Source organism: Thalassophryne amazonica, chromosome 6 (assembly GCF_902500255.1).
Source record: "Thalassophryne amazonica chromosome 6, fThaAma1.1, whole genome shotgun sequence".
Taxonomy (NCBI): Eukaryota; Metazoa; Chordata; class Actinopteri; order Batrachoidiformes; family Batrachoididae; genus Thalassophryne; species Thalassophryne amazonica.
The window spans coordinates 117,346,042-117,370,065 of record NC_047108.1 but is presented as its reverse complement, the minus strand read 5'-3'; the positions used below and the strand labels follow the sequence as shown (position 1 = coordinate 117,370,065).

General features: G+C 40.9%; 1 protein-coding gene and 1 long non-coding RNA gene across 2 annotated transcripts in view; one reads left to right on the top strand and one right to left on the bottom strand.

The window, feature by feature from the left end:
* si:dkey-178k16.1 (band 4.1-like protein 1) overlaps positions 1–24,024 on the bottom strand; it is a 111,701-nt gene that overhangs the window by 12,963 nt on the left and 74,714 nt on the right. Inside the window, exons 16-20 of the mRNA XM_034173227.1 lie at positions 21,203–21,607; positions 5,659–5,886; positions 5,518–5,577; positions 2,873–2,956; positions 481–561 (exon numbers count right to left, since the gene is read on the bottom strand). Coding sequence (XP_034029118.1) covers positions 481–561; positions 2,873–2,956; positions 5,518–5,577; positions 5,659–5,886; positions 21,203–21,607 — 858 coding nt within the window. The remainder of the gene's footprint in view (positions 1–480; positions 562–2,872; positions 2,957–5,517; positions 5,578–5,658; positions 5,887–21,202; positions 21,608–24,024) is intronic.
* On the top strand, positions 473–2,749 carry LOC117512978. Its single transcript, XR_004561430.1, has 3 exons — positions 473–579; positions 2,033–2,039; positions 2,739–2,749. It is a non-coding gene; the product is annotated as an uncharacterized LOC117512978 (long non-coding RNA).

The following is a 24,024-nucleotide window of genomic DNA, read 5'->3' as shown; positions in this document are numbered from 1 at the left end:
CGGTACATAAGTACCTATATGCAATAGTGAGAATTAAATAATACACAGAATTGCACCAGAACAGCACCAGCTTGAATTGATTGTGGGATCACCCAGGCATTAAATGTATACATACAGGGTCAAATATATAATATAGAAATAATGTACAATTATTCTGCCCCAGAAAGAGAAACGGTTCTCAGAAATCATTGAAATCTGAAGACTGCGTGACATTCATGTCCATTATGAGTTCTGAACTACATCAAAGCATGGACTCAGTAGATTGTTCAATACTGAAAGATGGTCAACTTTAATGCCTGAAATGTTCACATATTTTATTATATTTTTGCAAACTATTGCAATTACAATAGGTCAAAATCCTGTACTGAGAGAAATTTATATTTTTTGGTACTTATAAGCACTAAACATGGAAGCAGTGAAAACCAAAGACACTGTTGCTTTGGCTCAACTGTCTCTTCCACACATTTGTTCTGGATTCACCTGTTCCTGGTCAACATCATCGTCTCCGGTGATTATGATTCTCTTCTCGATCCTGGTCTCTGAATATCCTCCTTTCACCGTCTGTGACATACAACAGCTGTTCATCAACAACTTTCTAAATCAGTTGCAAAACCAAATTTACTGCAATGACCAATGTAAAATCCCTAACTATTTCAGCTAAATTATGTGAACAGATGTACACATGGAGTCACACAAGAGTTTACACCAGCTGGTAAACAATTCAGTAATCCCACCACATGGTGGTGATGTCATCAGGGGTATTCACATAAGCATCTTAATTTTCACTTTAATCTCCTTCTTTAATGTTACAAAGTTGGACTTTCTCCACAATTTTCTATTTAAAATTCCCAAATTGTAAAATGTGTGTGTTGGGTTAGAATTCTTGATTCTTCATTAGGCTGTGACAAGCTTAAAAAAAAATCAAGGTTTAGAAACTGACAAGTATCACAATAAGATGCACGACCTATCGGTTGGTAGAAACCGGCCAAAATATACAGAAATGGTCAATATTGGAAAATGTTCACTATGTACAAAAAAATGTAAACAACTCATAGCTGTCATTCCAGCAAATTATTAAGACAGTTTTCATACCTTTTTTTTATAAATTCAGCAATGGTTTTCATTTATGAATCAGCTCAGTGTTATTCCTATTGGTTACACGTCACCTCTAGCAACAATCTGTGCGGCGCACACTCATGTCGATGTCAACACCAAAAGTGCCCCTTGCAAGAAACCATTAGTGGCGCGCTGTGTTGTGGATCCACTGAACTGGCAACATAAATTTCATGTATGCAATCCAGCAGAAAACTGGAAGCACAGTGGCATCGGTTCGGACCTCAGACTACATTTGAGATAAGTGTGAGGTCAGTACTCAAAATTCTGCCATTTTTGGCCTATGAGTCAAATACTTTATGATATCAAGAATAAGGAAAGATTTTCTGTATTTGGTGGCAATGTCCTAGATATGCATCACAAAACTTTATCAAAACACTGCGCTTTCTATCAGTACTTTTGCAGAATAATTTTGATCCACGATTAACCAACATTATTTGGAGAATGATATAAAATGCTGAGTCCGAATTTAAGAAGCCTTTCCTGTTTCCAAGTAGGAAATCCACCTTCTGATAGCTTTTTCTCTAATCAGAGATTGGGTTTGCCAAGTTGTCAGTTGCCATCAAATGCGACATTTATGTCATACACAATTATCTTAAATCATAAATGCACAATATTGAATTATTTAGTAAAAACACTTAGCAGGCTTGCGTTCTGACAGCCCATTTAACATACAATATATGGGGATGTGTTGATGCATTGTGAGAAAGTTGCATATTAAATCGCTAAGCTAGCATGGTAGTAGTCAGACTGTAACTTACCGCTGCTGGGAAGAAACAGAATTTGCACTACCCGGTCTATTATTATAAGTTTGAGAGATGTATAAAATCCTATTTTGTGACACACTAGCTCATATAATAATATTAATTTGGACACTGGGCGGCACAGCAGCTTCATGGTTAGCATTGTTGCCTCACAGCAAGAAGGTAGTGGGATCGCTTCCCACCTGGTACTTTGTGTGTGGCATTTGTATGCTCTCTCGGTCTTTGGGTGCATTTCCTCCAGGTGTTCCAGCGTCCTCCCACTTCCAAAAGACGTGCAGGTTAGGTGAACTGGTGACTGTAAAGTGATCGTAGGTGTGTGTGTGAGAGCGATTGTGTCCATTTGTCTGTCGATATGTGGCCCCCTGCCGTAAACTAACATCCTGTCTAGGGGTTACCCTGCCTGAGGCCCTATAACTACTGGGGTTGACTCCACCCCCCTCCTCCCTGCCCCAACAACTGATTGTAGTAAGCGGATATAGAAAAATGAGTTTGGACATTGTTTACATCCATCACCTTAAAGGTGAGCAAAATGAAAAGTCGATTTGTATCTCAGAGTTAATCAAAGCTGAAATCAATGACATTGACATAATCACCTACCAGGAATTCAGGGTAAATGTGTGACTAATTGTTATTCACATTATTGGATATTAATTCCTTTCAAAATTTCAAGTTTGTCTGCAGCATTAAGTCTCTGTACCCCAAACAGCCACTAAGGGGAGATGCAGACGGTTTACCATCATTTTCAGTTTGACTGCCATGTCCATATTTGTATACAGAGTAAATGAAATTCTGTGCACATGGAGCTAATGATTATACACTCAGATGGGGGTGATGTCAATGGAGTTGCTGTGTTGCAACAAGCAGAATCATGAGCATGCGTCCTAATGCAGAATTGGAGTATTGCTTGTCCTGAGCAGAGCGATGCACTCTGCACGTACACGGTCTCATTATCTGAGAAAATGTGTGCAGCATTCGCTCAGTTTCAGCTTTATTACCTTGGTGACGTGAGTGGTTGCTGAGGTTACATTTTCAAGGATGGGCGACCCTGAAGCCTCTCTTCCAAAACCTGCCATATGTACCTGATAGAGCAGAGCCGTATTAGGGCAAACACACAATTGCTGATGAGAAACTAGAAATGATTCTGTTGTCACTTCTGAGGTGGTCCAGGTTTGGCACTTAATATTAAATGCAGATTATTTCTAAGTAGGATGAGAACAAGTAGTGGAGCAGAACATCAATTTTACAGCAAAATCATTTGTCATGGTGATTCCCAGTGGTGGGCATAACTAACCAAAACGTTAGCTTGGATAACATAAAAATTTATCTTTTATAAAGCTAAACCGATAAATCACCCAAAAATTTATCGGAAGCTACAGCTAACCCATAACTTCCAGTATTGTCTCTGGTACACTGGCAACTACTAACAAGCTGATTTTGAGTTTTAACACGATGATCACTTCTGGTAGCATCAAAGGTGACCACAGACCCAAACAATGAGTCAGTACTTCTGTCTTTGTGCACCCTGCTGGAAAATTAATACCGATAAAACCAACACGTTAATGTGAGGGGTGTAGGTTGGTGTTTACATATGAATGTGCTTTTGTAAAATATGCCTTTTCTTTATTTGTCAAAAAAAAAAAAAGCCAAAAAGTCAAGTTGTTATTTTGACAACCATCTCATATGACAAGGGTCAAAATAAATAGAACACTGCCATCTACTGGCAGCCAGATGCTCATACTGCCATGAACACTGAACACTAGTGGCCAGTAGAGACCGTGAAAACTTGCCAAAACAAAATTCCAGATAATCCATGTCTACATTTAAGATGCGTAGAATTTAATAAATGCAAACTGAATTTCAGACATCTTATACATATATTACTCTGGAACAAAGATGACAGGCAGTGTTTAACATAAACAGGACTCTAAATAGCAAACAGGAATCGAATGCAATGATTCCAATTGAAAAATAATGGAGAATCAACCTGAGCTTCTTCTGGCATTTTTATATAAAACAAACACAATAACAACTTTTGGTTCTTTTGGAACCAGCTCTCCTCTGTTTACAGAGGATAGAACTGCACATTTACTACAAAGCATCTAACAGGTAGGTACTCAACTGATTTTAAGCTTAATAAATGTTTATAACTATAAAGCTTTGTTCACCATGCCTCCAAGCATGCTGTCTAAAAATTATCGGACAAAAACTTATCAGAAGATAATTGGTCCAATGACGGTTTTCAAAGTTATCTGAAATAGACATGGGCGATACCGGGAATTTTGGTATTGATCCGATACCAAGTAAATACAGGCCCAATATCTATACCGATACTTTTCATATTTAAGCTTCATAGATCCAAAGGATCCAAAAGACCCAGGATAGAATTTCGCCAAACATTGTACGTGACAACAAAATACTTTATTATCACAATCAACATTTTTGTTTAAAAAAATATCACTCAACACAACTTAAAACAAAATCTCCTGAGGTAGAGGGCTGACTCGAGGAGAGCGCTGAATGGGCGGGCCAGGCTGAGCCTACCTGCATGGCTGTTGGCTGGTGCCACTGAGCCACATGATGGTGCAGCAACAAAAGACCAGAGGGGGGAGGGTGCGCTGTTCCATGTTGTGTGACACAGCACAGTGCTGCTCTTACAGACCGAGAGTAGACTTTGATGAATCTGCATGCGCAGCAGTCAATGCGTGTGGGAGAGAAAAAAAGCTCGAGTATTGATCTTTTTACACGAGGATCACTCAGTATCAATACCAGCATTGGTATCGATATTATCGATATTAGGATCGATCTGCCCACCTCTAATCTGAAAAGCTAATCCAATAATGAAAACTTTAACTTCAATAATTGGCGGTTAGCGGATTAACTGTGCCCACCACTGGGTATTCTCAAGGTAGTAATTACCAAATCTAGTCAACTGGCCACTTCAAAATCCACAATGGTGATCATTTTCTAAGATGGCCACCAAAATGACCTAAAGAAAGTTACTTTTTGCATTACTTTTTTTACATGCTATCACAATGGATTTGTTTTGCAGCATTATTGAAACCCAAGACAGCATCTCGTTTCAAGATGGCCACCAAACTGACCCTAAAATATTTTATTCTCACATAAATGTCATTACTTTATTTGATTTGGGGGACCTTGGTATCAAATTGTAAGTTGTAATTTTTTATGTTCCACTAACAATATGACAGTCTTAATGGTATAAATAGGCATTTGACCATGTTGACTGCATAAATAACACAATATATGATGAACACTTTCAAAACATGTGTTGGGTGGAAACCATTAATACTAAATGCAATTAGCACATAAGCAAAATAAAACATAATAAATACCATAAATAGCAAATAAAATATAACAAAATGGAAATCGTCATCAATATCATTGTAATTGATCAAATAGGAGCATTTCTAAGGAAAAAGTGCTTTTCGATGGGTGATTTTGTTGGCTATCATGAAAAATGGCCACCATCTTGAATAGACTACGTATATATGCTAAGTAATATTGTGCGAATCCCCCTGTCAAATTTGGTACTTGTGCCACCAAATGCATGATTTTTCTAGTTTCTGCTCCACTATTGGAGAGCCGGGAAGAACGTGCTCCAGGTCGAGTTTGTACTCACAGGGGAGACGCTTTGCCTGGTAGAATATGAAACTTCACTGAGACCACTGATACCGTGATCCTGAAAGAGAATTTTTTTGTTAGTAGAATGCTTTTACTCAGAGCAGTGGCCTTAGAATGAAGGAAGTACATAACAGTGAACCTGATCTGTGAACTCCACGATGGTCGTGGTGACCTCTGACCCGTTGGGCTGAGCTTCGGTTGTGACGTCAGTCTTCCTCACTGTGGACAAAACCACGGCGTCGCTGGTCTCCCTGCTCAGGGACGTGACGGAGACGCGAGCGTGTGGCGTCTCTCTGTGTGACGTCTCTCTGTCCACTGATGACGAGGACACAGGCACTGACCTCTTTGGTTTTTTGGGTACTACAGGCTTCACAGAAGAAACATTATTACTGTATTACAGTTTAATTTTTTTAAGAATACAAACAAAAAGAACCATCTCCTGACTGTGTGTAGAGTGGCAGAAGAAGAGTTCTGAAGTGTGACTATATTTAGAAGCAAGAATTTGAATAGTTTTGAAGCCACTCAACAACAGCCCACATAGCAGCTTCAACAAACTGCGCATTGTGTGTTCAGCTCATCCTGAATCATGAGGGATAGCTGGTGAAGACCCCACAAATATAGAGAAACACAATAATAACCAAATTATACAAACATGTCCCTGCTTGTCTCTTGGACTATCACAGTCAATTTCTGGTACTCTTCAGAGGATCCTGAGGTACCGCTTGACTGAAACAGTTTCTTCCAGGAGTGTCACTTGCATTGTGAGGGAATGTCAAGTGCAGCATTTCGGATACAGTAGTGTTCAGAATAATAGTAGTGCTATGTGACTAAAAAGATTAATCCAGGTTTTGAGTATATTTCTTATTGTTACATGGGAAACAAGGTACCAGTAGATTCAGTAGATTCTCACAAATCCAACAAGACCAAGCATTCATGATATGCACACTCTTAAGGCTATGAAATTGGGCTATTAGTAAAAAAAAAAAAAAGCAGAAAAGGGGGTGTTCACAATAATAGTAGAAACTCAAACTCAAAACTATTATGTTCAAACTGCTTTTTTAGCAATCCTGTGAATCACTAAACTAGTATTTAGTTGTATAACCACAGTTTTTCATGATTTCTTCACATCTGCAAGGCATTAATTTTGTTGGTTTGGAATCACGATTTTGCTTGTTTACTAGTGTGCTTGGGGTCATTGTCTTGTTGAAACACCCATTTCAAGGGCATGTCCTCTTCAGCATAAGGCAACATGACCTCTTCAAGTATTTTGACATATCCAAACTGATCCATGATAACTGGTATGTGATGTTGGAAAAATTCACATATGCCATTAAAATGATCATTTACTCATATATATATATATATATATATATATATATATATATATATATATATATATATATATATATATATATATATATATATATATATATATATATATATATATATATATATATATATATATATATTATTTATTTATTTATTTATTTTTTTTTTTTTATTGACCATCATTCTCCTATTATCACAACCTGAAATGAACCCTACAAAAGATAATTGGTTAACATTCCAAACCGTCAAGGTTGCAAGACTTGAACAAAAACTAGATGTTCCTGTTTTTGTTTTAACATGTGCCAACAGAAACTGATTAGTTAGAGGAACAAAATGTTCCACAGCCTTGAAATGCTTTGCATCTGTCTGCATGAGATGTGCATCATACGATCATGTGTATGTAAATGAATGATTCACCCCGTAACCACCCATGTTTGTGTCTTACAATAAAAAGGCTCCGCAAAAGGAACCTCTTCGGAAGACTGCACAGAAAAGCTGCAAGTTCTGTTGAGCTCTTCCCCTTTGCGCAAAGCCACTAAAAGAATTTCTATTCTCTGTCTGGTTCTGTTGAGTCTTGTTTTTGTATGTTCAGGTAAAAAGGGTTAAACCCGACATATTTCCTGGTGCCGTGACCCGGATGTCAACATACCCAGTTGCTGCGGAAGGAGGAAGACACACTGAAGCCCGTTGATGGCCGGCTCCATAGGGAGACCGAAAGAAAGTCCCGGGGAGTGAATTCTCCGCCAGGCCGGTGATTTAGAAGTCAACCTCCTACCGCAATGCTGGATTGATGACATCTGAACAGGGAAAAAAAAAAATCAACGGACCGGACAGACCGAAAGTAAGTAGGAAAACGATGATCACAGAGACATGACACAGGAATAAAAATCGTACATAGAATAGTGGCGCTCAAGGTCCACAGAGAAAAACGTGTGGGACACGGTGAATAAAAATGTAGGATTTAACAACAGGATACATGAAAAATAATGGTGATCAAATTATCGCAGGATTTTACAACAGGATGCGACAACAGGATACGTGAAAAATAATAGTGATCAATTTAATGCAGGATTTTACAACAGGATGCGACAACAGGATACGTGAAAAGTAATAGTGATCAAATTTACGCAGGATTTTACAACAGGATGCGACAACAGGATACGTGAAAAGTAATAGTGATCAAATTTACGCAGGATTTTACAACAGGATGCGACAACAGGATACGTGAAAAGTAATAGTGATCAAATTTACGCAGGATTTTACAACAGGATGCGACAAAATACAGCTGTCTAAATGAATGAATGTGATTTGTATGAATGTAATTTGTATGAAAGGGACAATTTATAATTGAAGCATGGGCGCCCTGACATCCTCCATTCCAGGGGGCAAAAATGAAGTGCGCTGTCTGTGAAGTAAATTGTGAACGATCCATATACACCACACCTGTTTGTGTTGAATGACGTGACGTGAAGAAACATTAGGTAAGGTCACCCACCTCCTTCGGGAGGTTGAAGTGGTTGACACTTTTCAGTCAAACTGTTGACCAAACAGTAAAAAGAGACAAATAATCGTTCATTTAGGTCTCCCTAGGAGACACCCCCATGAACGACCAAAATGGGAAACACACGGGGTAAACAAGTTTACGAACATGATCCAAAATACATGCATCGACTAAACCCTGACTATACGCGGTTTCTGGAAAAATGGGGAAGAAAATACAAGTTTAATGGGAAATTGTTAGTTGATCCCATACAACAAATTGTTGATAAACTAACAACAAGCACTGCGATGAAAAAAGGAGACAGAAGGAGGAGAAAAGAGGAAGAATTAAAATGTGCAATGTAGTTTAGGGCGCAATTGGGTACACGTCCGAGGTATTTATACTGGACAAGATGCGAATGGCCACATCATTCCATACTCAAAAGACCTTGAAGGGGGCCTAGATGAACAGGTTGAAGCACTCAATGGGCGTATTAAAACCAAATTCCAGTGTAAAGCAAATTATGATGTTATTGCTTCAACCAAACAGAAATCAGACGAGGACTCTGATGACTACCTGGTGAGGTTTGAAAAGGTGTTCCATGCCAATAGCAGTATACCTTACAGTGAAAATGCGGCTGGCCCCTACCAAAATCAGCTAAAACAAGCACTCCTAAATGGCCTTTTACCCCCAATAAGTATGTGGGTGAAGAAACATTGTGTTGAACTCCACACCCAGACACTCTCACAAACTATGGCATGGGTTAGACATGCCAATAAAGTGATTGGGCAAAAAGGACAGAAAAAGAAATCAGGTCAATCAGGCTGTCCTTCTAATATTTTCTCTTTGGATGAGTTCTATTCAAATGATGAGGTGTTTATCCAGGGTGGCTTTCCCCATGGATGCGGGCGCAGACGAGGTCGCGGACGAGGTCGCGGACATGGCGGATTCAACCCTCGGGGCAGGGGAAGAGCACATGTGATATTTGACAGACAGAAAAATACCTGTTGGAGTTGTGGAGAATTTGGACATTGGGCACAAGACTGCCCCTATCAACAAGGTCCATCTCAAAGGAAGGGCCCTGCTCCATCAGCCCCTTTCTTTGAAAAATGACTAGAAGCTGCAAAAACTGCAGTATTTAAATCAGATAACATTCCTGTCACACCAACTAACAGGCAGGATAACTCTGATGATTCTGACAATGACCATTTGGATTCAGTGGACATTTGTGGAGCATGGACAATGATGGGCATGAAAGACAAACCCACCATCACTTTGGTGGTAAATAGTTTTCTGTTTGAGTTCTTGTGTGATATGGGCGCATGTAGAACAGTGATGAACACACTGCCCCCTAAAGCAAAATAATCACACAATAAAATTTATGTGAAATCAGCTAATGGCATGACTAACCAAGACGTAATGTTGAAACCAGTGAACATTACTGATCCAGACACCCACCGTGAGATAAACAAACCCATTGTCTTTTCTCCAACATGTCCAGTGAATCTCCTGGGAAGCAACTTGTTACAAAGTCTAAAGATTGGTGTCCTCCCAACTTCAGGAGGAATGAAAGTGGTCAGACTGACTACAGATGACATATTTTATGGCGCCACAGAAGCGACAAGATACTCATAGGATCTGACGGACATGACGCAGGCTTCATGCCTACTTCAAAATGCTGTAAAGCAATTGACTGATTTACAGCATGCACTCCATCCTGAACAGTTACACATCACATACTACACTCACAGACCAGACCCCAGATATCAAACTAAGTTTTCTAAAATGACGATAGAACCACAGACTGTCGAATACATGTACACAGACAGACAATCAACAGCGGTTTGTGGAGTGACTCTTTCTCCATCTGCAAAAGCCCTGTTTGTCGGAGGCTGGGCCCCCCACCTCTCCCTGTGCAAACCAGAAACGTCTGAATGGAAGGATCTCGGTTTTCTGACCAAAAGAGCCGAAAATGCACTAGATTGGGATGCCAACTCATCCAACAACTGGGAATACAGTCCATCATTGAACTTATATAGAAGACTGATGTATTGCAAGGTTGATGTACTCCCAGTGGTGCATGACAAACAAGAATGAGAAAAGGAGCAAGTATCAGCCATGCTCTCAGATACAGCTAAAGCATTGCTGAATACACTCCCATCTGAACTTTGGGTTAACAGTCCCACGGATGTGGGCCTACTGACCTCCATTGCACCCGTCCAAATCAAACCAAAATCTGAGTGGAGACCTTTTGTGAAACAATACCCACTAAAACCCGATGCAGAAGCAGGCATTGAACCTGTTATCAATGATCTGCTCAAAGCAGGAATCATTGTTGAATGTCCTGATTCACCATGCAATACACCTATTTTCCCAGTGAAAAAAGTGAAGGTGATAATTGGAGAATGGTTCAGGATCTCAGAGCAGTCAATGAAGCTGTGGAGTCACGAGCACCTCTTGTGCCTGACCCACATACGCTCTTGAACACTCTGCGACCTGAACACACACATTTCTCTGTGATTGACATTAGCAATGCCTTTTTCTCGGTTCCTATATGTACAACAGCCATCTGTACAACAGATGGCTGATGTGGTTTTGTTTCACCCGCTGGTGGTCAAAGTTCCACATGTAGTGAGTGTCCTGCTGTTACAATCAAAAATGTCTTTCTTTTCACCCACCAGACAATTAGCCTATACGGCTATGCTGTTGTCACAACTGCACATTACTATTGAAAGATGCTCAATTCTCAATCTGGCTACTCTGTTGCCAACAACAGACGATGGAGAACCACATGATTGTCTCTCTGACACACAACAACTTCAGCTCCCCAGACCAGACCTCACTGATGTTCCCTATGAGGGCAGTGAGCACTGGTTTGTGGATGGTTCTTGTTTTAAAGGTGCTAATGGACAAACATTCACAGGCTATGTTGTCGTAGCCCTGCCTGATTCTGTGATTGAGGCAAAATAACTCAACTCTTCCCACTCTGCCCAGGCAGCAGAACTTATTGCTTTGACAAGGGCATGCATACTGGCTAAGGGAAAAAGGGTGACCATTTATACCGATAGCCAGTATGCATTCTCTACAATTTTCTTCTTTGCTAAACAGTGGGAACAAAGAGGCATGGTGACCTCTACAGGAAAACCAGTCACTCATGCTGGCCTTTTGCAAGACCTTCTATATGCTGTAACCCTCCCGTCTGCTTTTGCTTTATGCAAATGTGCTGCACACACTAAAGGCACTGACTATGTTTCCAATGGAATCCGCCTTGCTGACACAGTTGCTAAAGTGGCAGGGGCTGATAATTATGGTGTTTCTGATGCCTATACAGCTGACACATACGTTCCAATTATTGACTCAGACATTCTGAAAGACATGCAACAACAATCACCACAGCAAGAAAAAACTATGTGGCTGAACAAAGGTGCAACATTAAATTCCTCAAACATCTACCTCATTGGCAACAAGCCCATCCTTCCAAAAAATCTTCATAAAACAGCTGCCATTGTGACCCATGGTCCTTGCCATATGTCAACAGGAGGGATGGTATCACTGATTGAACAACATTTTCACACCTTTGGGTTTAATTCCTATGCAAAAACCTTTTGCAGAACATGCACTGTATGCATGAAATACAACCTGCAGGGTAATATGAGACCAAAATGTGGACAGTTTCCACAGCCACAGTATCCATTTCAGACAGTACATATGGATTTCATTGAATTAAATCAAAGTGGTCCATACAAATACTGCCTGGTGTTAATTGATGCATTCTCCAAATGGGTTGAAATCATTCCATCAAGACATGCTGACGCACTGACAGTCGCAAAAGCAATCAGTAAAAACATTGTCACACAATATGGGATACCAGAAACAGTGTACAGTGACAATGGGACACACTTTGTGAACAAAGTAGTGGAGAAAATGGCTGACAATTTGAAAATAAATCTGAAACATCACTGTGCATACCACCCGCAAAGTGCAGGACTGATAGAATGCACAAATGGAACAGTGAAAAGTAGACTGAAAAAAATGCATGGAGGACACAGGCCATCCTTGGCCTGAATGCCTGGACTTAGTGAAGTTGTACATGCACATAACGCCGACCAGTTCAGGACTGACCCCATTTGAAATCCTCTATGGATGACCTTATAGACTACCACTCTTCTCAATGGACCTGAAGACAGCAGACGAACAACAGACTCTAGCTGACTTCATGAGACAAACGTAACAGCAAAAAGAAATATCCAATGCACATTCCCTCAGCCCCAACCAGTCTCAGCAGAAGACTGCCCCTCCCTGAGCCTGGTTCTGCTGGAGGTTTCTTCCTGTTAAGAGGGAGTTTTTCCTTCCCACTGTTGCCAAGTGCTTGCTCACAGGGGGTCGTTTTGACCGTTGCGGTTTTTCATAATTATTGTATGGCCTTGCCTTACAATATAAAGCGCCTTGGGGCAACTGTTTGTTGTGATTTGGCGCTATATAAAAAAAAGTTGATTGATTGATTGATTGACATTCACTGCCGCCTGATTCTTTGTCTCTACAGGATAAAGTGCTGGTCAAGCCAGGAGATTGGGTGTTCATGAAAGTCATCAAAAGAAAGTGTTGATCCAGTCCACGCTGGGAAGGACCATATCAAGTGCTACTGACTACACCCACCGCAGTGAAGATTGCTGAAAGACCAATGTGGATACATCTAAGTCACTGTAAGCTGCAGCGTGTGCCAGGAGCCTCAAACAAGTAGTGGGGAAGTCTGACTACAAAGGGGTTCCACCGTATAGGAGTGGTTCATCTCAACGTCAGTGAAGCAGGGGGATCCCTACTCAATTAGGTGTGGTTCCCTGGCGACACTGTAGACTAGCAACAATGCCTGAAATGAATGAGCAGGGAGAGTGCGGCCCGAAGAGGCGTACCCGTCCCTCCCATTGCAGGACAGGCTGTTGTGCTGTGGTCTTAGCATGTATGGTTCTGGTGGGACTAATGTTGTAGTGGATAACCCAACAATGGATGCTACGTGTTCAACTGGCAAAACAACAGCTGACCACCAGAGGAAAACGATACGTCGACACACCAGGGACACCATGCCTCCCATATGCCATGAATATGTGGTGGAGATTTGTGTGTGTGTGCTACAGTGGGCACAGCGTGCTGCACTTTCATTCCAGATAACACCGCTGATGGAGGAGCTATCACCGAGCCTTGCCAGAAATGACTGAAGTTTGGGACTCAGTTGAGTCCACTATGCATTCTCACCACTGGGACTTTTGGTCTTGGTTTTCCTCTGGTTCTTGGTGGCAATTACTGCTCAAAGTGTTGACTCCGGTCTTTGTAATAATGGCTGTATTTTTCATGCTATTCTGCTGTGTAATACCCTGCATCTGTTCCATGGTTGTTAAACCTGTAGCACAAACATTTGTCCAATGCAACGTTATTCAACACCAACAACTCCAATACCACTATCAATCTTTAATGCGAGATCACCCAGACGCCTATGGTAACGCAACTTCTGTGTAAATACATAGAGCAACACCTGAGATGACATCCATTCTGTTCATGATGTTATAATTAAAAATGTCACTGGCAAGAGATTATAACTGATGTTTTAGAATGGTGCTTGTACATATGCGTTCATAAATGATAAACAGGAGGGATTATGTTGGAAAAATTCACATATGCCATTAAAATGATCATTTACTCACACACACACACACACACACACACACACACACACACACACACACACACACATATATATATATATATATATATATATATATATATATATATATATATATATATATATATATATATATATATATATATTTCTATTGTCCATCATTCTCCTATTATCACAACCTGAAATGAACCCTACAAAAGATAATTGCTTAATATTCCAAACCGTCAAGGTTGCAAGACTTGAACAAAAACTAGATGTTCCTGTTTTGTTTTAACATGTGCCAACAGAAACTGATTAGTTAGAGGAACAGAATGTTCCACAGCCTTGAAAAGCTTTGCATCTGTCTGCATGAGATGTGCATCATATGATCACGTGTATGTAAATGAATGATTCACCCTGTAACCAGGGTGAATATGTCTCAAAAATTGAAAATGCACAACAAAACAAATGAGGAACGTATGGGAGGAAACTGGAGTCAACGTCTGTGACCGAACTGTAAGAAACCGCCTAAAGGAAATGGGATTTACATACAGAAAAGCTAAACGAAAGCCATCATTAACACCTAAACAGAAAAAACAAGGTTACAATGGGCTAAGGAAAAGCAGTCATGGACTGTGGATGACTGGATGAAAGTCATATTCAGTGATGAATCTCGAATCTGCATTGGGCAAGGTGATGATGCTGGAACTTTTGTTTAGTGCCGTTCCAATGAGATTTATAAAGATGACTGCCTGAAGAGAACATGTAAATTTCCACAGTCATTGATGATATGGGGCTGCATGTCAGGTAAAGGCACTGGGGAAATGGCTGTCATTACATCATCAATAAATGCACAAGTTTACGTTGATATTTTGGACACTTTTCTTATCCCATCAATTGAAAGGATGTTTGGGGAAGATGAAATCATTTTTCAAGATGATAATGCATCTTGCCATAGAGCAAAAACTGTGAAAACATTCCTTGCAAAAAGACACATAGGGTCAATGTCATGGCCTGCAAATAGTCCGGATCTTAATCCAATTGAAAATCTTTGGTAGAAGTTGAAGAAAATGGTCCATGACAAGGCTCCAACCTGCAAAGCTGATCTGGCAACAGCAACCAGAGAAAGTTGGAGCCAGATTGATGAAGAGTACTGTTTATCACTCATTAAGTCCATGCCTCAGAGACTGCAAGCTGTTATAAAAGTCAGAGGTGGTGCAACAAAATACTAGTGATGTGTTGGAACGTTCTTTTGTTTTTCATGATTCCATAATTTTTTCCTCAGAATTGAGTGAGTCCATATTTTTTTCCCTCTGCTTGGTCTAAAAAAGTAACCTTTACTGACTGCCACAATTTTTTTTTCCTGATTTCTTATAGTGTTTCTTAAAGCCAGAAAGTTGCCATTTGAAATGATTTTAGTTTTGTGTCATGTCTGTGATATGCTTTTTTTCTACAAAATTAAACAACTGAATGAACATCATCCGAGGCCGGTGATTCCATAATTTTTGCCAGGGGTTGTAAAAGAATTTATATTCTCTATCTGGTTCTGTTGAGTCTTGTTTTTGTATGTGCAGGTAAAAAGGGTTAAACCTGACAGATATATAGGCCCAACACCATAGTAGGAGAAACATGCCTATATCATGATGCTTGTATCACCATGCTTCACTGTCTTCACTGTGAACTGTGGCTTGAATTCAGAGTTTGGGGGTCGTCTCACAAACTGTCTGTGGCCCTTGGACCCAAAAAGAACAATTTTACTCTCATCATCCACAAAATATTCCTCCATTTCTCTTTAGGCCAGTTGATGTGTTCTTTGGCAAATTGTAACCTCTTCTGCACGTCTTTTATTTAACAGAGGGACTTTGAGGGGGATTCTTGCAAATAAATTAGCTTCACACATGCGTCTTCTAACTGTCACAGCACTTACAGGTAACTCCAGACTGTCTTTGATCATCCTGGAGCTAATCAATGGGTGAGCCTTTGCCATTCTGGTTATTCTTCTATCCATTTTGATGGTTGTTTTCCATTTTCTTCCACTGTCTCTGGTTTTTTGTCCATTTTAAAGCATTGGAGATCATTGTAGATGAACAGCCTATAATTTTTTGCACCTGCGTATAAATTTTCCCCTCTCCAATCAACTTTTTAATCAAACTACGCTGTTCTTCTGAACAATGTCTTGAACGTCCCATTTTCCTCAGGCTTTCAAAGAGAAAAGCATGTCAACAGGTGCTGGCTTCATCCTTACATAGGGGACACCTGATTCACACCTGTTTGTTCCACAAAATTGATGAACTCACTGACTGAATGCCACACTACTATTATTGTGAACACCCCCTTTTCTACTTTTTTTTACTAATAGCCCAATTTCATAGCCTTAAGAGTGTGCATATCATGAATGCTTGGTCTTGTTGGATTTGTGAGAATCTATTGGTATCTTGTGTCACATGTAACAATAAGAAATATAGTCAAAACCTGGATTAATCTTTTTAGTTACATAGCACTACTATTATTCTGAAGACTACTGTATGTGTTTCATTTTTCTGGGCATGATTTAGCAAGCAGGTGTCTCAGTGTTGAGGAGTGCCCCAGAGCCTGAAAAAGGCCAAGGACACGCACACATTTTTCACCCAAGCAGTGAGCCTCAATGGTTTCAGATGAAACCCAACGTGGACGAAGAAAAAGTCACAGTTCCCTGACTGGCTGCTTTAGGATCCAGGAGCAGACAGGTTTCCATTGAGGTCCATGTTAAAATGTCCAACTGCCCAACCTTAGAGCAGAAATAATCATGTTTACAGCCTTGTGCACGAAACAGTTTTGGTCTCTATTAGTGGTTTCCTCCTCAGTGACAACTGTACGGGGTTGATTTTTTTTTAAGCCATAAAATTCTGTGTACCTGAAGGCGTGCCCACTTTGAGTGACAGCGGCTGAACCCCTGCCAGCAGCCGCTAGCTGTCATGGAGAGCTGTGTGGTTTCGAGCATTTTATTACAAAACACTTGGACTTGTAGGCTTGCTGTGCGGTGAAACATCCTAACAGATCATCTAAGACATCCCTAATGCAACATTTGTGCTGAGTGAAATTCTCGTATTTAATGTTGTATGCTAACAGTGTTAGCAACTATCTGTAGCGAGATCCATAGGTCCCTTTAATGCGTGATTACTGAAAAATAAGCAGCTCATAAACGTTTTACGTCTAAACCAAACCGTTACAAGAGCTGCAGCACAGTCTCCAAAAATATGGTTGAATAAGCCTAGCTTAGCTGGTTTGGATTCAAAGATGGGGCAAGTTTAGACTTCTTTCAGCACACAAAGAGCCACCCACACTTCGCCTCTTTATCTATATCTGGATTGGTTATGGTGTAGCCAGAATCAGCACTGCCACCATGGTGATGCCCAGATATGGCCTTCATATCGGCTGTTCCAGTTCATGCAGGCTACGTCCAGTCTATGAATTCACCTGGCTGCAGCAGGCAGATTGTTTCTTTGGTGAGGATTTATCAGTTGCCTGCCTGGATGGTTACCAACCAGTATCTGAGGCATAGCATGGTGGCTGAAACAATAAATGGTATCACCACCTGACAGAATAGTAACACTGGTCAACACGATTTTTCTTGCATGGAGTTTTTCAACAGATTTTGGGTCATTTGGGGGAGCTGGATCCAAATCTGGTGTTAGTTTTTGCCAATCACATCACATTTTTGAGATATGAAAACATATTCTCGTATCAAGCACTGAAGCAAAGGCTGCGGTCTTGCACACCTAGTTGGCGCCATAGATGATATTACATCTCTTGTTCACATTTCACGAACCTGGTATAAAAGATTTTGAAGCTGCTTTTGTGCACGATTAGTGGCATCAAACTTGTGACTTAATGAGCAACATTTGCATAATCCAACAATAAGGAACATCCAATCAATCAATCAATCAATCAATCAACTTTTTTCTTATATAGCGCCAAATCACAACAAACAGTTGCCCCAAGGCGCTCCATATTGCAAGGCAAGAATTCAGATTGCAAAAAAAAAATAATAAAGGAAATCTGAGCTCAGATTCGGATTCAGCACCACAAAATTACCCTAAATGAGTTCTCAAAGACAATGCAAACATAAAAAATTAAAAATGTTGTTGACCAATGTAATCAAGGAGGAATTAAGGACCTTGCCCAAGAGTCCCTCATGATTTTCTAACCTGATGGAGGTTTGAACCAAGCATCCTCAGGTTACAAACCCATCACTTTAACCACTTGACCATCACCTTCCCAGAGAAGCTTCATGATTCTCCATATTACCAGGTACTAGTTCCTGGATAGAGTTTTTCCATAAGGACAAAATACCAAAGCAAATGGGATAATGATGTTTTTTTTTTTTAAATGATGTTTGTGATCGGCAAGAACTTGCTGGGCTGATCCCAGTTCAACACATAAAGAACATCTCGTGAGTGTCATGGAAACTGGGGGTGCTACAGGACCGAGTCAGTGAGCGAATGTGAGAAAAGGAGAGTGAAAACAAACTGTTGAAAGGCACACTGTTGAAAGATTTCTGGTTGTGTTGTCTGGGGATGGCGAGATCAAAGTGACAAACATTCATTCATTCATCTTCTACCGCTTAGTCCAATTAAGGGTCGTGGGGGGCTGGAGCCTATCCCAGCAGTCATAGGGCACGAGGCGGGGTACACCCAGGACAGGACGCCAGTCTGTCACAGGGACACAAACAGACAAACAAACACATTCACACCCACTCACACACCTAAGGACAATTGTAAAGATTCCAATCAACCTAACCCGCATGTCTTTGGATGTGGGAGGAAACAAACATGTTCTGTGAAATCTTTCGAGTTATTTGGAGGCGTGTCTGAGACAGAAATCAAAATGCAAAAAAAAAAAAAAAACTAAACTAAAAACACAGCTCTCTGCATTAAACTATCATTTAAAATTTTCCCGAATCTGTAACCTGATCCGACTATTCTGAGATCACCTTCACTGATTTTTAAAGCTCTTCCATCAACCTTCATATGAACTTCAGCCAAATGTAAGTTTATAACAGAATCACAGATTCATCCTCACAAAACAGACTGCGCTAACGGAAGCGTCATGGCGAGGAAAATATACCCCACCCACCCCACTGCAGTTTTGCAAAAACTCTCCCTGCATGCACAATTTTATTTTGAAGGCCTGTTTGTGGTGGATTTGGATGCAGTCAGGTGCTCTGCGGTTCCAAGAGTCGTATTTTAGGCAGCGGTGTAGCTATAAATAGCACTGCTGTCACTAATGGTAAATGTTTGCTGTACGTTTTGTGTTTTTCTACCTAATAATATATGTAGCTGAACGTTAGCTCAGGAACGCTTCAGGATCCCCCAGGAAGAGTTAGAGGACTTGGCAGAGGATAGGGAAGTATGGAAAGAGCTGCTTGGTCTACTGCCACAGTGACCCACACCCGCATAAGTGGCATAAAATGAATGAGTGAATGAATGAACATTAGTGGGCTTTGCTAATGGTAAATCTTAGCTGTACCATAGCTGGACTGACTAATGGTAAACATACACTGTACATTAACTAGTTTGGCTAATTGTAAATGTTAGCTGTGCATCAGGCACATCAGCTGCACAATGGCTGGTTTTGGTAATACAGTAAAACTCGCCTAGACCATCATCGTATAAACCGGATATTCGCATTCACCGGACAAAAGCAAAAGTCCCAATGCATTTATATGGTTTTCTATGTAATAAACACCGTATATAATGGACTTTGTATAATGGATTTTCACTCACAGCGGACAAAACGTCTCACCCCATGGTAATGTATTCCTATTAAAAAAAAAACCCCGCATATACCGGACAAATTAAGTTCAGCACTAACACTTGCCGATTCAAGGAAAGTAGGTACCATACGTATTTCCGTGATTAAACGCCTGGGTGTTTATTTTTTCAAACTGTGCTCAGAACCGACACCTAAACGAGGCCTTTATTCAAGGCTGGTAGTTATTAACAAAATGCTGCTTGTTGCCTAAACTGTAAGATGGTGTTAATTTTCACAAAAATCCCTAAGTGTAGCGAACCAAACCACTTTAGATCACAGCCCTCTGCGTGGCTGTGAACCCGCGCACCTGCTAAATGACAGACACAGCTAAAGACTGTGATTTGTCACTTTCACTGTTTCACTGCTTCCTCTCCCATCATATTTTAAAAGTTTATAAAGTGCGCACGCTGATTACATTCTGATCATGGATCAAATACATTTGGCAGAAATGTCCACAAATATGACCAACTTCACAACACGGACTTCGAAAAAGATGCTCAAATGACCTGCAATTCATGGAGGGAAATTGTACGTACCATACAGTTGGTTTGGAGGTTGATGACTGTGGAAAAAAGTGGAAAAATTAAAAACAAAAACTAGCGCTTGTTGAGGGACAAATTAATCCAGAAAAGGCTGCTGTCCCTGTGCTAAATTGCATATAGACATGACGGAAAACTTTAAAAGGGTCACACACACGCCAGCGTCATTGCACGGCCACAGAGTTACAGAGTTGTAGAAGCATAAATCAGGCTTTAGGATTTTAAGGTACCACTCCGCAGCAGACTTAGATAAAAAAATGACTTGACCAAATGTAATCTTTTTAATGCACATAATGCACGCCGCTTATATAAGGCAGGTGTTTATTTTTTCAGACGAAGTTTTGACCCGGTCATTAAATGAGGCAGGTCCTGATTCAAGGTCAGGTGTTTAATCAAGGAAACACATGAGCCTAATTAGTGCTGGGGATTCTCCGTAAATTGTTGCCTCTTGACTGTTTCATTCTATTAATTGCTATAGTGTGTGCAAAATATATTTCCTAATATAAACAGCAGGTTGGTCGTCATTGGCAGTATCCCACAACAGCCTATACTCAAGGTTCTTTAAATGGAGCAATATCTGCACCTGGTGGACATTTACTATTAATGCAGCTACAATGGAGTTTTGCCAAGAGCTCTACTTAATAAGGTGTTTTAAAAAAAAGACTTCTAGAAAGTGAGATATATGCGCAACATCTGTGGTAAACAAACACCACAGGTAACATCTAGAACTAATGCAGGGTTGATAATGAAGCAAATCATTTTTAAGCAATATTTCATTGCTATTTTGAGCAAACCATGAATTTTCCCAATTTCTGTGATGACGATCCCATTAACTTTATTCTGAGACTTTATTGCTACCAACGTTTAAATATAAAGTGAGGTGACACACCTGCACGCTGGGCCGTTTGACATCTGAGTGGATTTCTTCAGCCTGGATTTGTTTGGCTGGAGGGGGGCTGCTGCTGGCTCCTCTGGAAGGAGGCGCAGACACTAACGGAGGAGGCAACTCAGAGGGGCCCAGCTGCTGCAGGAAGTCCATACCGAAGCACAGACCCACATCAGGTGAGAGATCCCTCTCTCCCAGCTCCGACATGCCCCTGGAAAACTCCTCCATGCCCGTGTGCAGGTCGGTGAGGACGGTGAAATCCACTTCAGCCTCCAGGCTGGACGTAGAACTCACTGTGATGCTGGAACATTTACGCTCAATGCCCAAGTGGGTTTCCTTCAGATACAGGATCTCGTGGTCCTGATCATCCTCTGAGACGGAGCCCAGACGCCTTTCCCAAGGTTCCCTCTGTGGAAGACAGGCCGATCATTTTTTTAAATTATTATTATTATTATTATTATTTATTTTTTTTATTTTTTTTGGTTTTTGAGTGTTTCAAAACAGTGAAACATTTTATGAATCAATTTATTTTCCCCCTTTTATTGTTTCAACACAGTGAATCATTTTCTGAAGCATTTGGTTACAAATGTCTCAGCTTTGCCATTACTGTGCAGAATACTTCCTAGTGTATTACTTCTTCAGACTGAATTGGCCCACTTTGTAGTTTAGAAAAGTATCCTTGTAAGTATGCTTTAAATGTCAGAGCAGTAAAGTCTGAGTACAACTAGTTTTGTTTTTCCAGTGCAAGTGAGTGTTACTGTAGTTATATACTTGTACCCCACATCTTAGATTATGAAAGTACAATACACCCTAATGATTTTCCAGTGTGACTGGGATTTCATCCAGTGACACAAGCAGTGGCGGTCCTAGAGTGATTTACTCCCCGGGCGAAACCCCCTGCGTGCCCGCCCCCCCCCCCCCGCACACACTAACTTGGCCACCACCTCCGCCCCACCACCCATGAAAATACTAACTTCATCCAGAACACCCACAATCCCACAAATTAACTGACAACAGCTATTTTCAAGAACAAATTTCCAGTTTTAATGACTACTGCAATAACAAACACAAAGAAATTGGCACAGTCTAATGTGTCATCATCCATGGACTTATCTGCAATGATCATCTCAAAGGTTTGCAGGAGGCATCATAATTGTTTGCCACAGTGCTCACTATCCGTGATGTGAAATTCCATCGAGGAGGAGCATTTCTGGGCAACCTTGAGCAGCCTGCAGACTCAAGAAAAGACATCCTCTTTGTGGATTTTGAGAAAAATGTGGCAAACCCAGAGAGTGATGCAAAAATGTTTTGCATTCAGATAAGCATTTAGCCCCGAGACAGAACCAGATTCAGTCTGTGTGCATAGCAATGCACAAACATTGCACTGGGGGCTGTTGCTTTAACTTTGGCCTGCAAACCATTGGGAGCTGAAGCCATGACAGCAGCCACGGCTTCTTCGTAAGGAAGACTATCAAATGGCTTCGCCAAAATCCGGTCCACAACATTCAAATTGTCTGCCATTATGTGCAGCTTGCTACCTAGCTAGCTCGCTAGCTGGGACTGGCACGAGGCTAGTGTGAAGTTTGTCCGCCTGTGAGTGCTTTGTGACGGCGGAGGAGCTCAGCAGCACCCGCTGCTCGGTAGGGACAGAAACTGCGATAGAAGTCAGAAAGAGTGATAGAAGTCAGTCTCCAAACACAAGCAGCTACAAAAAAAACACCAGAAATAGAAGCTCGATTTGTCGCTAGTCGTTTTTAACAAAGAAAATGCTGGATGGATTAGGAAATTCTCCGGTTCAACTCAGAAAAGAATGAAAATGCTCCCACGGATGTTTACACCAAAAGATCGCTGATTCGCTCATTTCGCTGTCAATCAAAAAGAGATTCAGCCTCAGACAGATCATCCAATCATCATGCAGAAGCTGAGCGTCCGGGCCAGCCGAGGCCGGCCCACTGCCCCATAGACCCCCAGACACGCTGAGCGTCCGATGGGCGGGACAAAGGCCAGAATTTATCCAATGACTCGTCTCGTTTCGCTGCAGTCTTTGCTTCGCTACTGTTTATAGCACTGTGAAACTGCGGGAATGAGTGAGAGGAAAGCCGCCATGGGACGGGAAGTGTATTTATTTTGAGCTGTGAGAGCGAAAGTGATAACATTTCCTGCAACAAGCCCAAACTGTTCCAGGCAGCAGACAGGTACATGGTATATTAAACTTACCTTTGTTCTTGATTGAGAGCATCAAATTTAACCAAATGTTAATCAGTTTATCTACATTATATGCAGATGATAATACTTATAGTTTTTGAGTACTTGTGTTAAACTGGAGGGGATAGATTTTTTTTTTCTCAGTGATTGTTTAGTCCTGTTTATATGAGGATTTGACCTTTTTCTGTTTGTTTCGTGAGACTTAGGCTCGGTATGGCTGACCTGTTTGCCTCTCACACTTGTAATCAATCATCCACTCCAGTACATTTTAAAAGACCAGCTCATTCATCCACTCCCTGCTAGTTTGTTCATGCACCTCCTGTACCAGCCCCGCACAGCCTCGCCACCCATTCTGCCAATGCCTGTGGTACATTGTGGACTTTTTGGGCAGATCCTTAGGTTTTGGACTCTGACTCTTCTCATTTGATAAATAAACTCACTTATTTCACAGAGTCAGTGTGTGGTTGTCTGCATTTGTGGCTCCAATTTACGAGGTCTGTTAGAAAAGTATCGGACCTTTTTATTTTTTGCAAAAACTTGATGGATTTGAATCACGTGTGCTTGCATGAGCAAACCTTGAACCTTCGTGCGCATGCGTGAACTTTTTTACGCTGTCGAAT